Here is a 14,639-nt window from a genome sequence, read left to right as displayed (position 1 = left end):
ATAAGAAGACAATGGTGTAACATTCTAAATGAAAACGTTGAAAATTTTAACTACAGAGAGTGTATTTAAAATCCGTTTTCTCTATTTTAATTTTTGAATATAAAAAAGTCTATTGAAAACGTCAAAATGGGGGTTGTTATTTATTTTTCTTTCTTGTATAAAAAGCTTATTGAAGGTGTTCTAATAATTAAATTAAAATAAATTAGTGTAAAATTTTATTTTTCAGTCCAAACATCACAAGGAAAAAATCGCAAAAACGAGTTTGAAAGTTGTAAAACATGTCCGTTTAAGCAGCTTTAATTGTTTTCGTGAAAAATATATGTGATATTTATTTCCACCAGTCGGGTCTTTTTGATTTTTTTTTTTTTTTTTTTTTTTTTTTTGTGGTGGGTTTGTGGCTCCATTGATAAAATACAATGAAATTGATGACCTTTTGGTAATTTTACTGGAAAATGTAAAACCCTGCTAAAGCCCTTTCTCTCTGGTCAGAATTTTCGCGGGGCCTTTCCCCATACGATTCTGTTCCAGACCAATTACGGCCGTACTTGCTCTCTCTCTCTCTCTCTCACTCTCTCTCTCGCTCTAATGGCTTCTTGCTTTAGATCTCTCTCAAAGCCAACTCTCTCCTTTTTCAAATCCGCTACAACCAAACCTTCTCTTAATCCCAGACCCGCATCTTCTCTTCCCACCATCCGTTCTTCTCTCACGCATTCAAGGCACGCAAGCTCTTTAAACCCTCTTCATATTTGGATTTTTGTTTATTTATTTATTTATTGAAATTTTGACCGTTGGGACTTGTAATTTAGATCATTTCCCCAAATGGGCTTCTCTCAAATCCCCCAAAAAAAAAAAAAATTCAGTTTTTGATTTTAATTTGAATTTCAGGTCGGTTTCTCAGTTGGGTTGTGTTCAATCTCTGCTTCCCCTCCACTCAGCGGTATCTTCTGCTCGGCTCACCTCTTGCCTCAGCATCGATTCCAGAAGCTCAAGGTCGTTGTTTCAGGGTATGCTATGCAGTGCCAACCCAGGAGTATGATATCTCCAATGTTTTTGTATTTAGTATTTGTAAGCAACTTTTCTCTATAGTTGTTTCATATTTGAATATAAAGTTAATTGACTGAAATTAGTCGCCTTTTTATGTTGGGTCCCATTGATAAGTAAAAAATTTTCATTTCAGAGTATCAATCTGACATTGTATAAAAAATTTTCATTTCAGAGTATCAATCTGATATTGTATACTTGTTGGGTTGTCAATTGTCCTATATCTTCTGTTTTTCTTGATGTCTTTTTCTCTAAGTTCAACTTTTTGTCCGCGAGAAAGCTAAATTAAGAGCTTGAAATAAGATATTTAGGCTACATTATTCTTGTTTAATTTGAAAGACTAAACAGCTATAGAACTGTTCAGGGGCCTGCTGAAAAAGATGGACTTAATCCAATATTCGAGATACAACATGTTGGAACTCGTAGTTCTGATTCTTTTATATTACTTTAGAGAGTACAGAAATTTTAAAAAATAAAATGAAAATTCAAACTGTTAGCAATAGGCTTGTCATAGTATGGAGGGAAATATGCTTATGGTAACTTATGCACTAAAAACCACTTAATTTTACATTTTGCAAGGAGTTTTTTTCTCCTGATGTGAAGCAGCTGGCGTCTGACTATGTTACAGGACTATAACTCACATATTTATCAAAAGATTCATGAAATTCATGCCTCATGTGCTAGTTCTATGGTGGATGTACTCAAAAAATCATTCTTATGATTCTGGAGTGGTAAAACTTCAGTTCCAAATCAAAAGAAGAAAATATCACCATTACACTTATGCATGGTTATCTGTCCCCAGGCAGATGAACACTTTTTGTCTTGTTAGGTTAATGGCCTAATGGTCCTCTAGAAGTGGTAAGAGTTCATGTATGGGAGAAGCCTAGATCCCAATTATGAAGCACTCTTTCCTATTGTTTAGATCTAGCAGATATTATTTACTAATGCATTATTTAATGTTGGATGGAAAGCTTTGAACTAGTTGACCTCTAACTGAATTCATATAGTGAGCTACAGTATAGACCATAAAGAAATGCCGGTGAACCTAGTATGAATAAATGGACATGGCAAAAGGATGTACCGATGACTGCAGCTTGTTCTACTAGTTTAGACCACAGAATGAATGGTTTAGACAATTTTCTTTAGCCTTTTAAAATAACCTAAGAGGGAAATCTGAGAAAATTTGCCCACCTTTTTGAGCCGAGAAAATTTGGACATTTTTTCTTTTGAATTGATTGGTAGCTATTCCATTGTTTGCGTGCTCTTAAAGGACTACAAGCCTCCAGGTCATGGATTTTAAGTGTTTGGTGAGACTGTGAAGGACTCGGATCAAAATGGGAAAGCTCTGCATTCTACATGTTATTTGTTAGCATTTACCAATACTTTAGTGAAAAGTGTTTAAATTTCAACTGTTCAAGTTTCACTTTATCTAAAGGTATGGGTGAGGGTGACTGATTCTCAGTTGTTTATTGGAAAATGTCTTTTACCACTTCATAATTCATACTCTATTACTCTGCTTCTATAGATTATCCTGATTGATAAGTGGCTTTCTCCTTTATCTATTTAGTTCAGCAAATCTTTGTTTCAGTTATGTTGCTTGTGCGCTTTGATTCTAACCTGATTGATAAGTGGCTTTCTCCTTTATCTATTTAGTTCAGAAAATCTTGGTTTCAGTTATGTTGCTTGTGCGCTTTGATTCTAATATATGTGCTTTTTTTTCTTTTGAAAATATTCAGAATTGGGGCTCAGTGTGCCATCATAAGAGATGTTGAAGTCGGGAATAATATAGAGTTTGATATCTCTCAGAGTTTATGTTGTCTCTGACTGGATTTATTTTCCATCTTCTGCTGGAAGTTGTTTTTTGATTGCTCCCGAGTATATGATTCAAAAATTCAAATCTCTGACTCATCTAGTTGGCTGTAATCATTAAACTCCTTTAAATTCAATTTTGCTTTCTTGTGGATTCTCTTGTTGTCCAAAAGAACACTAGAATTCTGTTCCTTACCGAATGAAAAAATAATTTTCACCCTTTCTGTCTTTCTCATTGATTCTGGTTGGATGTGGAAAATGTGATATCTTCTACTCTTCACCATCCCCACCACTACTAATTCAGCCTTTCTTCTTCTGTAGACTTTTTTTTTTTTAAAAAAATAATAATAAGAATTTAAAATTTTGAATATATTTCAGTATTATTTCTTTTTTTCATAATCCTTAGGTGAATTGCTACTGATATAGCCTCATTAATATCAAAGATGCTCAATATTATTCATGTTTTATTCTTTTATAATACCTCTCTGAATATTTGCCCAAAAAATACCTCCCTGAATTCATGCATCTATAATAGGGTTTGAAGCAACGTGAAGTGCACGTGAGGAAGTGGGAAGGTTAATGCGAGATAGTGTTGAATGTCTCCCATTTGTTTGAAAAGAAGCTTGGCCAAAGCGCCCATGTCTCCACCATAACAATACATATGCATGTGAGGGACTCTTTTCTTTCTCTTTCACCTAGTCCTCTGTATCTGTTCTTTCCTTTTCACAATGAAAACCCTACATCTTTAAATTAATTCACTTTATTATATAAATACCTAAATGCAGTTAAAAAATATCCATAATAACAAAAAAAATAAAAATAAAAAAACTTGGAAAATAAATTTTCTGAATAGTCTTTGGAGAAATTCGCATGTGTTTTTTTTTTTTTTTGGGAAGAGAAAATAAGATGATTTGGACTTGTTTACTTTGTTGTTAATAGAAGATTATTATGGGATTGACCACATAATATTGTTACCATATAAGGTGCATATAAGAATGAATGATGTTGCTTGATTTGGAGTATCACTGGTTACATGTTAGAGCAATTGAGAAAAGCTCAGGGTTATAAAAAGGGGTGCCAATTGTCATTGTCAGCAATGGTGGGTATGAAAAGGAGACAGGCACTTTTCAATGAACATGGGAAATATATCCTCCATGCATGGAAGCCCATCTATTTCTTCAATTTTTCAAAGGTTTCGATATGGGGGCATTATCATATTTGACTATTCACCTCCTTATTCGTCATTGTCTTCATTATTATATTATAATCTTCTTTTAAGTAATGAACATGGTACCTTTTGCTTAAATAGGCGCATTTGAGAATTGAGTTTGCTTTTTCTTTCATGGTGGTACACTTCAAGAGATTTCCTTATTTCCATAATACCTAGATCTCCAACTTTTTCCCATATTAATTAATACAATTTTTTTTGTTTAAAAAAAAAAAAAAAAACTTTGAACCTCATTTTGAAAAGCATCTAAAAAAAAAGTGCAGAATCTTTCAGTGGGGATTTCTCAAAATTTCGTTAATTTTCTTTTATACAAATGCCCTTTTTAAACATTTTTAACATAATTCCTAAGACATGCTAATGGCAAAATTGAGAGCCCAAATATCTCACCTCCAATATTAATTTTTTTAAAAAAAAAAGGATAAACTACTAGCAGTTTGATTATTTTACCTATCATGTCAATCATTAATAGTGACACGCTATTAGATTAAATCCAATAATCGAGCATTTTTTTCACCCTATTCATGTAAATTCTATATTTCATTTTCAGAACAAAGGAAAAACCAAAAGATGGTTTGGAAAATAAAAAAATAAAAATTGTGCGGTATATTAGTCGTGCAGCAGCCTTAATGATGTTGGTTGTGTGGAAGTTGGGTGTGTTTTGTGTACGTGATGGCATCATACACAACTGACTGCTGCATGAGGGCCGTGAAAAGAGAAGCCATGTGACCACCGCGAACTTTGCTTCCACAATTTCATTAATATAACAAATTCTGTATCAGAGGTACAGTGAAAGAGACTGAGAGTGAGTGAGAGAGAGAGAGAATGAGAGAGATTTTTAATCTTATTATAAATAATTTTATCTCTGATCCCCCTGTTTTCTTTCATTTTTCTATTTTGCTTAAACTTTGTTGTCTAGCAAATAGCAAACTAGAGGGGAGCAGAAGTCCAGTGGAAGAGGTCGGTCTGGAGCTCAACTTAAAAACCCAATAATTGAGATGGCAATCATTTAACTTGATACACCTTTGGATCAGTGTTTGCCTAGGATCCTGTATTTCAATAAAAAAATCTTTAACAAAACTCAACAACCCTCTCTCTCTCTCTCTCTCTCTCTCTCTCTCTCTCAGTAAAAAATTTTCTAGGAAAAGAAAAGTAAATATATATAGAATTCAACCAAAAAAAAAAAAAAAAAACCATGTTCAGAATTCTGATTATCTACCTCATAATATTGAAAGGCTGTAAAAAGAATTGAAGAAATTTTCAAAAGAGAAATATTCTGAGTGAAATTAAAGCAAATTACATATAAAGTAGTAGCATGGATTTTGGGACGCTATTCCATTTCCAAGTGAGATTTGTGAGTGTGTGTATTTCGAAATATAATTTGATAAAATCATGATTTTTGTTAAATAATAATTAAATAAAAATTTCTCGGGGTCTTAAAAGTGAGGAAATATGTGCTAAAAAAGATACAAGAAGAGACAGCCAACCGGATTTTATGTGGCGGAAACCGATGTGAAAAATCTAATTAGCAAATCTGCCTTTCTTTTTTTTTTTTTTTTTTTTCTTTTTCTTTCTAACATTCTCTGTAATTTAGCTAATCCCCACCCGCTCGAGTCCAGTTTTTCACTGAAATTCATGTCCATGCTATATTACATTTATATATTTCTTCATGCGTCCTTCTTCTACTTACGTCAATAAAAGTTATCACTATGCTTTTCTTATATAAATTCTAAAATAGGCCAAATTAATTAAATTAAAACTTTTACCTAAAGATTTTCGGGCATAAGCATTATTAATTTCATTTTTTTACTAATTATATTATTTGGAAGTAAACAATATCTCTCATATGAGAAACGCTTCTTTTTTTTTTTTTTTTATGCCATCAATAAACGGATGATTGGGTATTATTTTCTATTCATAAAAATATCATAATAATATATAAGACTTACATGTTTTACTTTTATTATCTTGTGACATTGCACTTGATTATATACTATTAAGTTTATACTATGTCATAATTAAAAAGAATATGGAATGATATGATATATTTATTACATTTGTTATCTTATCTTCTTATCTGGTTTCAATAAATCTAGTGTAATGTAATTTGAAAATAATAAAAATATATATAGTCAGGGAGAAAATTATTGAAATATAAATATATATATATATATATATATATATATATATATTGTCAAAATGAAATTATATTAGAGAGTACCATGTGTTGGACGGTGAGGCATAAAAACTTTGTCTCGGGGGCCATCATATCCTTCAATTAAGACCCCATGAATGAAAAATATCCTAACAATGTAATAATTTTAGTCTTTTGTCTCTCGTCCTGCCAAAATCCCATAAAAATGTTAACAACGTAACACACGATTTTGTATATGTATATAGTATCATGCTTTTCTTTATTTATTTTTTATGGAAAAAAAAAACAAATGGTCATGGTAAGCCTAGTGGGCACGTGCCCACATGGTCTATATATGCAGTGTATCAATATTATAGCCACCATATTAAAGGCATGGAAACCAAAAATATTATAAATTAGATTTGAAGTTTTGTTGATTATTTTATTTACCTTTATATATATATTCCCTGGTTTCCTAGTCAATTGACGAAGTATTAGTGAAATATAAAGTTTTACACGTCTTTCCATTTTCATGTTTTGGGACTTGAAACTTTTTGCAAATTTCTCATCAAACACTATACAATTCCTAAACTGTGCTTCTCATATTAAAGAGTAAAGGGCAAGTACTGATCCTTACAGAGGTGTCCACCACCATTTCTTGACGCATCCATATTATCATGTGGTTGGAGACCCATCCCTTGGAAATGTTTGGGATGTTAACAAACATAAAATCATTTCCTATCTCTTACCTACTTAATTAGTGCCCCTACCTATTACAAAATTATGTACATATCAAATTTCTAATAATTTTCTCAAAAAAAAAAAAAAAAAGCAAATAATTTCATTTTCTTTGTAATTATATTCCAATCCCCAATACCCTTTTTTATTTATCTTCTTTTCATTTTTATTTTAAAAAAAGAAAATGATCTATTGCTATGATTATAAATTTAATTCATTTGGAAGCAGTACAATGACAAAAACTATTATTTCTTCAAATATTAATTCTGAATTTGAATATCTTCGTTCTTAAATATTTATTTATTTTATTAATCTTTTATGTTAAATGTAGAAAGATTCCAATTTAATTAATTGTTTGAACAGTGGCTATTATTGTTAGACTTTTCTCACAGAAACTATTCTCAAATATTTAATTAGATTTTTTTTTTTTTGGGGATAAATCTAATTAGAATATAGTACTTAATTATTTCATAAATATGTATGATATTATAAAAATGTTTTGCACCTCGAATAATGGGTTTGGCTGAAATGTGAATTGTCGAGGGTGGTGGTTCATTGAAGGAATGGCATTGTGAAATGTGAATTAAATAGTGAAAGAGGCAGTTGACGGGTAAAATTCAATATGGTAATGATCCCCACGCAGACCTGCCCTCCATATGAGATGACCCAATAACGATTATCATCATCATCATCATTCTCATATATTATTTTCATTATCCACCTCCCTTATTATTGTTATTTTTCTTGTAAGACAAGCACATGATGGTTGGCAATATTCAAACACCAACCCCACTCTTTTAACCATACTTTATTTGTTATTAATCTTAGTTTGTTCATTTTGTTGTTTTACTTTATAGTGATAGGTCCATATGGATACTCCTCGTCAAGAGAGACTCAGTAACTACAACACAGTGAAACATATCAACCGCTTTCTTTAAAATATAAACCGAACGTATTAAATGGGAAACGAATCAATTTACTAATTTCACTCTGCCTTAGTAATGTAGTTTAACTTCGATCATTTTGAAGTATAAAGAAGAAATTGAATAGAATAAGATGTATTATTTTGTTGAAGAGTCTGTTGATGTATGGTATCGTGCAAGTAAAAGTAAAATTTAAATACCATTCAAGTGGGAAACAAAAAAATATATATCTAAATTATGAAAAATTGGGTAAACAGATGGCCAAACTTTGGCCTAGAAGTAATTAAACAAAAAAAAAAAAAAACAACTTAAAATAGTAAAGAGTCTACGAGATTCAAAATTAAGTTAGGAAAAATTACCTCCTAGAAAAGATTAGAGAGAAAAAAGGAAAAATGAAAATTACGAAATTCTCTAACAATTAATTAATTTAGCCAAAAGCCACTAAAACCTCAGAAAATCTCCGCCGTCAATAGAACCTGCTAGATCATCTGTCTGAAATCGGGCCCCACATGTTGGTGGATCAAGTAATCATCACCGTTCGATACATCAAACACCATATTCTGATGATGATGGTGATGATGAAGGAACTGTTGCTGTTGCTGTTGCTGAGCCCTCATCATCTCCTTCTGACGCCGAAGCTCCAACACCTTACGGTGCGAGTTTGAGTGTTTCGTCAGGACGAAAGTCGGGCTGGCAGCGGGTCGGTACTCGGGTACGAGCCGACCCGACTTGTATCGGACACCGCAGGCGTTGCATAGCGTTTTGGGGCCCATGGGTCCGGTTCGCCACTGCGGCGTCTTGTCAGTGGCGCAATGCAGGCACTTACGTCCGTCGCCGGAGCCTGCCGCACTGTCGGGGCTCTCCTTCTTCTTCTGCGGGGCCTTTACGGTCTTTTTGCCAGGGTTTGGCGGCGGTGGTGGTGGAGTCGAAACGACGACGTCGGCTTCCGAGGAAGACGTCGTGGACGCGGTCGTCGTTGTTGTGGTTGGAGAGAGTAGGAGGAGACGAGACGTCCAGTTGCATGGAGCGGCCCGAGAACGCTTGCTGCGAGCCTTGGCTGGGACAGACATTTCGGAATTGAAAATCGGGGCGTTTCGGTTCGGTTCGGGTTGAAAGTGACGGGTATCGGATGCTTCTTCGTCGGTGGTCCGGGAAGCTTTCATTCCGGATATGAGCTGTAGTCTCTGCAGGTCGTCGCTGGAAAATGATTCCTCCACGAAATTCGATAGCCATTCGAGCTCAGCTAAATCGTCATACTGTAAATAAAAAAATTTTAAAAATAAAAATAAAAAATTTAAATAACTATATACGCATATCGATTTCTTCTTTTCGTTGCAAAATTTTTAATTGCGTAAAAGGAAAGTCGTCATCATGGGAAGATTAAAAAATATATATTAATTTCTACATTTTTCCGTGCACAGAAATCTTAACACCATTTTATTATTATTAATTTTTTTTTTTTAGCGAATTAAATTGATGAGAATATGAATAACAAAAGGATAATAAAGTCTGAGAATTTATATACCAATTTGTTGTTTTGTTTCTTTATTTTTTGGTTAGAATACCAAAAGAGGAGGGAAAAAGAAAATCAAATTGAGTCATTCCAAATTATTCTATGGGAAACTGTTATATTTTCTTACAATTACTCTAATATAAAACCGAAATGTAAAAGAGAATTAGTGCTCATATAATTTATTTTCAAGCAACAGTTAAAAAAAACATATGTATGTATATGTGTATATACCGGAACACAGAGGTCGCCTGAGAAATTGCCGTCTGTGAAACTCCGGCAGCCAATATCACCGACGAAATTAGGTTCGCAGCCGGAAAATGAAGAAGAATTGCAGGAGTCGACGACGGTGACGGTCGAAGAATCGGTAGAGTTGCCGGTGACGCTGTCAAAGGCGCCATCAGTAATGACAGCGTCGTTATTGGAAAAGTCGAGGAGGTCTTCGACGATGAAATGGTCGGCACCACCGGCGGTCTTGTTGTCGGTGGAGTGGCGCTTTTCCGGCACGAATTGTGGGCAAAAACTGTTCTGATAGAATTCTGGTGCTTCCATTGGGGTCTTCGTTTTCGTTTCCGTGTTAAAGGCAAAGTAAAAGAAGATTAAAGAATATGGCAAGAGAGAGAGAGAAAGAGAGAGAGAAGTAGTGAGAAAATAGTGAGGGAAGTTGTGGTTTTGTGAATTCAAGAAGAAGAGACTGTGTTTTGTATGAGAGAGAAAACAAGGTTTATTTGCGTTTGAAGGGGGACAGGCGGACAGCTAAAATGAAGCATTTTGACGAATAGAAAAAAAAATAAAATAAAGGTGCATGACAAGAACAACAAAAAAATAAAAATAAAAATAAAAATAAAGTGAAAATTAAATCAATAAAAAAATAAAATTTAAAGAGGCTTTAATTGCGATAAAAAGAAATGAAAGGGAAATAATTTGAAGTTACTTTACTGCCCTTTTTCTTTTGGAAGTCTTTTACGTTTAGTTTACCCATTTTGTCCTTTGGTTTCTTGACCAATGGGTTTTGAGGATGAGAAATTGATACAATTACAATTTTAGTTCAGTATATCAGTGGGACCCTTTTTGTGGTAACGAGTCAGAGTTCAGACTGTATTGGATGTTGGGATATATATCTAATTTTAACCGATTTGCATTGAGCCGTTTTACCTTATTAGTTCAAGCCATTTACCAACGAGTCACTGTAGATAAGCAAAAATAAACAAATAAGACATTACATGTGCATAATGTGATACGTACCAAAGCGTTGTTAGTGTTGGATATGAGAAGGTCATCAAGTTAAGTTTCAATTATTTGAATTTGTGAACTTTAGCTCGAAAATATTTATCAAAATAATATAAAAAACCACAAGGTGGGTTTTAGACAAGATGTTAGGTATCAATCCTCTTGTGAATCGATCAGAACCGTTGAAGTGTTCTAATCAGCTTTAGCAACTTGCCGTTTTGTATATGCATGGCCCCCATTGAATCTGGTCCATCCACTCGTGGGACCCCCCATATTAAAATCCTCGAAATCAGACGCACGTGCAGTTTATGATGATGTTGATGATCACCCATTTGTACAGCAATAATCACGGCATGTACCACACACAATCATTGATCTCACTCAATACACCTTAATCAAGTACATTACACACATGTTTTGCTTTCAAGTTACTATACCCAGCTACTGACGTGGGTAAATTCGTCGAAGTGCAAAAAAGTAGCGTAAAACGTTGGAGGGTAAACTCGTAAATTGGGAAATAATTTTCAAATAGAGGATAAATGGATAAGCAGGTAATTAACAGTTTAATTAAATTGCAGTTAGGAGTGATTTAAGTGTTCAAATTCAACCCCTTAGGAACCGATCTAGCAGGTTTGTCGCTGAGACTTGTGCATTAGCGTCCAAGTTTACAGCCCGATTCCTCTGCTTTAATTTTCCTTGGAAGACGTGCTTTTTATTTTATTTTATTTTATAAAAAATTCTCTGATATTTTTACATTTTTATTATAATATTTTCACCCCCTGTTTAACCCCTTTATTATATTCAAAACCTCAGTCGCAAGCACGACGATTACAGCTCAACTCGATAAAAATGGACAGTCAGGATCTTCCCAACGTGTCCCCCTCATATTGATACCCTGCCATTTCGGTTCTCACTTTTAACCCCACTTTGCCACATAGGACTCAGAGCGAGTCTAATGTTGAAAAAGAGAACCCCAGTCTCAGTTTTCCAACTGCGTCAATGGATTTTTTTTTTTTCAATTTAGAAGTTATATACACCGCTATTTTTTTTTTTTTTTTTTAAAGATTCGTTAATTTCTACGCTTTAAGATTAAGAAATCCATTTACATTTAAAGCACTTAAATTTAGTAATTACAATATATTACAAAATTAAGAATGTAAAATACGTGCAGTCCGCAGCTTAAGTAATACGAATAACCACGATAATCACAACGTTAAATTTATGGTGGCCTAATATTACATGCATGTGTAAGACTCTGCACGTAAGTTCGACCTCTCTGTTAAATGTCGGCTATGGAACCACGTGGCAGACATCAAGAAGTGCATACTAAGAGAAGTGGGACCCCGTTTTTGATGACATCAATCCCTAGGAGAGTCTTCTTGGGAGAATGGATAAGGTGATACTGTTCTTATTTAGTGCCACGAAGATACTTATCCTCTGTGTATGCATCTAAAATTTTATTTATTATTATTAATTTTTTTTTTGACCTTTTTTGCTTGCATTAAAAGGAAAGCCTGAAAAAGAGAGGGTACCTGGGCCGTTGCTTGGCTCGGAGGATTTCAATTTTCATATAATATAAATTTTTTGTTTTGTTTTGTTTTTTTTTTTTTTTTTTACAGTATCTTGTTTATAATTTTCTGAGCAATATTCAAATCATTTTACTATTTAACTCAAACTATAGCATGTGTGGGGTCCAACCTGCACGTGATGGAGTTAGGGTATGGTGTCAGCGACCCATGTGAGAGTGCTTCGCTCGTGTCAAAAGCCAAAACTGACGGTGGTCAATGCCACGTGGAGAGAATCTATAGTGCCATGATAATTTTTCCTCTCACTTTTCCGGGATGCTTCGACCGGATGATACAACATACCGTCCTTTATATAGTTTAGAGAGATAACGTGATAGCACGTGCCGGGGTTGGTCACGTGAGTTGTGGGGAATACACGTTCGTTCTAATCCAAGTCTCCAAGTGAGAGCAAGTCACGTGGAATTAATATAAGGCTCTGAATCTGAATTTGCAATTAGGGAGTGGGTTTATTTCGTTTTCTGGTGGTAACTAATGGACTCAAAAAAGTAATTAGCCAATCGAATCCAAATAAACATGGCTTGTTAGCTTAATTATTGTGTAAAACTGCTAATTTGGTAAAATCCCCATGTATTCCTTAATTGGGAATTAATCCAATTCCAATCCTAGCTAGTATAGGCAGCTAATTAAGTAAAGCTTATGGGGTTTTGTGTAAAGTGAGAAAAGGTGTAACCACAACGGCAAATAAAAGTGAGAAGCTGCTTGGCAAAGCAAGTCGGAAACTTTTGAAAATGCAGATTGGTGGAGTTATGTGAACCACCATTGGCTTTTCTCTCACTCATTGCAAATATCACACAGCCTGGACATCTTTTTTTTGGTGCAGAGTATAACAGCAGTCTTAAGGTTGCACAAAACCCTTTTTTCCTTTTTCCCTTTGTATGAGGGATTTCATCATATAGTTTGGAAGTTTTTTAATTGACACGTAACGTCAAATCGACGGTATGGTACACACTCAATGCTTATCCTCAAGGGATTGTCTTAATTTTTAAGTTATTTTTGCGGTTTAAAATCTCTTAGAATAACACAAAGGATAATTACAAAATGATTTTTGTTTTCATTGTTTTCTTTTTTTTATAAAAAAAAATTAATTAAAAAAAAAGGAGGAAAATGAGCATCCTTTAATGCAATACAAAAATATATTTAATATGTTTTTTTTGAAAAAAAAAAAAAAAACATTCTTCTTTCCACCATGGGCATGATAAGAATGAGGGTGTACCAGGAATAATTGAGTCCAATGGTATGGATAGGGCCGGTGTCTGGTAGACAGGCTTCTATGGGAAGCCCAATTAGTTTTGCTCTTTAAATTTAATTTAAATTGTTGGCAAGGCGATGGGCAATTCACTACTGCTTTGCCAACAAAGCAGATGGCAATATTCTTCTTCTTCTTCTTTGTGTTTTAAGTTTGCTCGACCTTTTTGACACTTGCAACTCATAATAATTTACATTTACAACGCCATTCTTCTTCTTTTCTATATTACAGTTGAGAATGGGAATGAGAATGAAAAACTTTAGTACTATTCTTCTTCTTCATTGTGCCTAGGTTCGTTTGACCTTTTTGATACTTGGTAACTCATCATGATTTAAATATACTATGCGATCGTTCTTCTTTCGTATAGAACAATTAAAAATAAGAATTATTCACATAAAAAAAAATAAAAATGAGAATTTTAGGGTTTGTTTGGCTATATTTTTTGTTTTCTGTTTTCAAAATATTATTTTTAAAATAGATATTAGAAAACTATTTTTTGCTGTTTAATGAGAACAAGGAGCATTTGGCCATTAACATTTGAAAATAATTTTTAAATTTTTTTAAAAAAAGTTTTCATTTTTTTCTTCTTTATTTTTTTTTTTCCACTCCTTCTTTGATTAACAATTGTTCTACATTATCAGTCAATTATTTTTTTATTAATTAATTTTTAAACCTTATTGATATTATACAATATATGTTATCAATTTTTTTAATGTGAGTTTCAAGCAAATAAATTCATGTGTATATATAAGTAAAATAACTATTAGGACTTGAGATTTTGTATTAATTAAAAAATTAAATTCTACAAGTCTAACATAATATTTCCAACTATAAACATCCATAAAATCTTATAGTAGCATAATAATAAAACTAATAACTTTTATATGTTACCAACATAATCAAGCTATATGTTTAAATCTTCTCTGTTGCAGAAAAAAAGTAAAAACAAAAATAAACAATAAAAAGGAAAAAAATAAATACAATGGGAGATAAGGGGAAAAAAAATAGAGATAAGGAAAAAAAAATTTCAAAAAAAACAGAAAAACAATGAAAGGAAAAAGTAAAAATTGAAAAAAAAATGATAGAAATTGAAAAAAAAAAGGAATAAAGGAAAAATAGGAAAAAGAACAATAAAAAAGAGAAAGCGAGAGAGAGAGAGAGAGAGAGAATATTTGATAAGGAAAAAACAGAAAATAA

At 33.2% G+C, this 14,639-nt stretch overlaps 2 protein-coding genes across 7 annotated transcripts; one reads left to right on the top strand and one right to left on the bottom strand.

Moving 5' to 3' along the window:
* Window positions 1–429: 429 nt before the first annotated feature.
* Window positions 430–3,630, top strand: LOC107420466 (protein NONRESPONDING TO OXYLIPINS 2, mitochondrial). Of its 6 annotated transcripts, none has more exons than XM_060817751.1 (3): window positions 430–716; window positions 886–1,030; window positions 3,386–3,630. In XM_060817751.1, the coding sequence occupies exons 1-3, from the start codon at window positions 586–588 to the stop codon at window positions 3,428–3,430; spliced, it is 321 nt and encodes a 106-aa protein (XP_060673734.1). In that variant the 5' UTR covers window positions 430–585; the 3' UTR covers window positions 3,431–3,630. The 6 variants fall into 6 exon arrangements, with proteins under 6 accessions (XP_060673734.1, XP_060673735.1, XP_060673736.1 ...); XM_060817752.1 differs by lacking the exon at window positions 3,386–3,630 and adding an exon at window positions 2,778–3,080 and having other exon boundaries at window positions 431–716; XM_060817753.1 differs by having other exon boundaries at window positions 433–716; window positions 886–1,004.
* Window positions 3,631–8,087: 4,457 nt separating this feature from the next.
* Window positions 8,088–10,135, bottom strand: LOC107420464 (GATA transcription factor 12). The gene is made up of 2 exons (XM_016029430.4): window positions 9,615–10,135; window positions 8,088–9,126 (listed from the first exon to the last, which is right to left on the bottom strand). The coding sequence occupies exons 1-2, from the start codon at window positions 9,930–9,932 to the stop codon at window positions 8,350–8,352; spliced, it is 1,095 nt and encodes a 364-aa protein (XP_015884916.1). The 5' UTR covers window positions 9,933–10,135; the 3' UTR covers window positions 8,088–8,349.
* Window positions 10,136–14,639: the final 4,504 nt, after the last annotated feature.

The sequence above is a fragment of the Ziziphus jujuba genome, chromosome 5 (assembly GCF_031755915.1).
Source record: "Ziziphus jujuba cultivar Dongzao chromosome 5, ASM3175591v1".
NCBI lineage: Eukaryota > Viridiplantae > Streptophyta > Magnoliopsida > Rosales > Rhamnaceae > Ziziphus > Ziziphus jujuba.
Note: the sequence above shows the minus strand (reverse complement) of the source record. Positions and strands in the feature narration are given on the sequence as shown.

Coding starts and splice junctions, on each gene's coding strand:
- LOC107420466 (XM_060817751.1), top strand. CDS start 586: ATGGCTTCTTGCTTTAGATCTCTCTCAAAGCCAACTCTCTCCTTTTTC. Junction 717..885: donor TCTTCTCTCACGCATTCAAG/GCACGCAAGCTC, acceptor TTTGAATTTCAG/GTCGGTTTCTCAGTTGGGTT. Junction 1,031..3,385: donor TATGCAGTGCCAACCCAGGA/GTATGATATCTC, acceptor CATCTATAATAG/GGTTTGAAGCAACGTGAAGT.
- LOC107420464 (XM_016029430.4), bottom strand. CDS start 9,932: ATGGAAGCACCAGAATTCTATCAGAACAGTTTTTGCCCACAATTCGTG. Junction 9,127..9,614: donor CAGGCGACCTCTGTGTTCCG/GTATATACACAT, acceptor TTTTATTTACAG/TATGACGATTTAGCTGAGCT.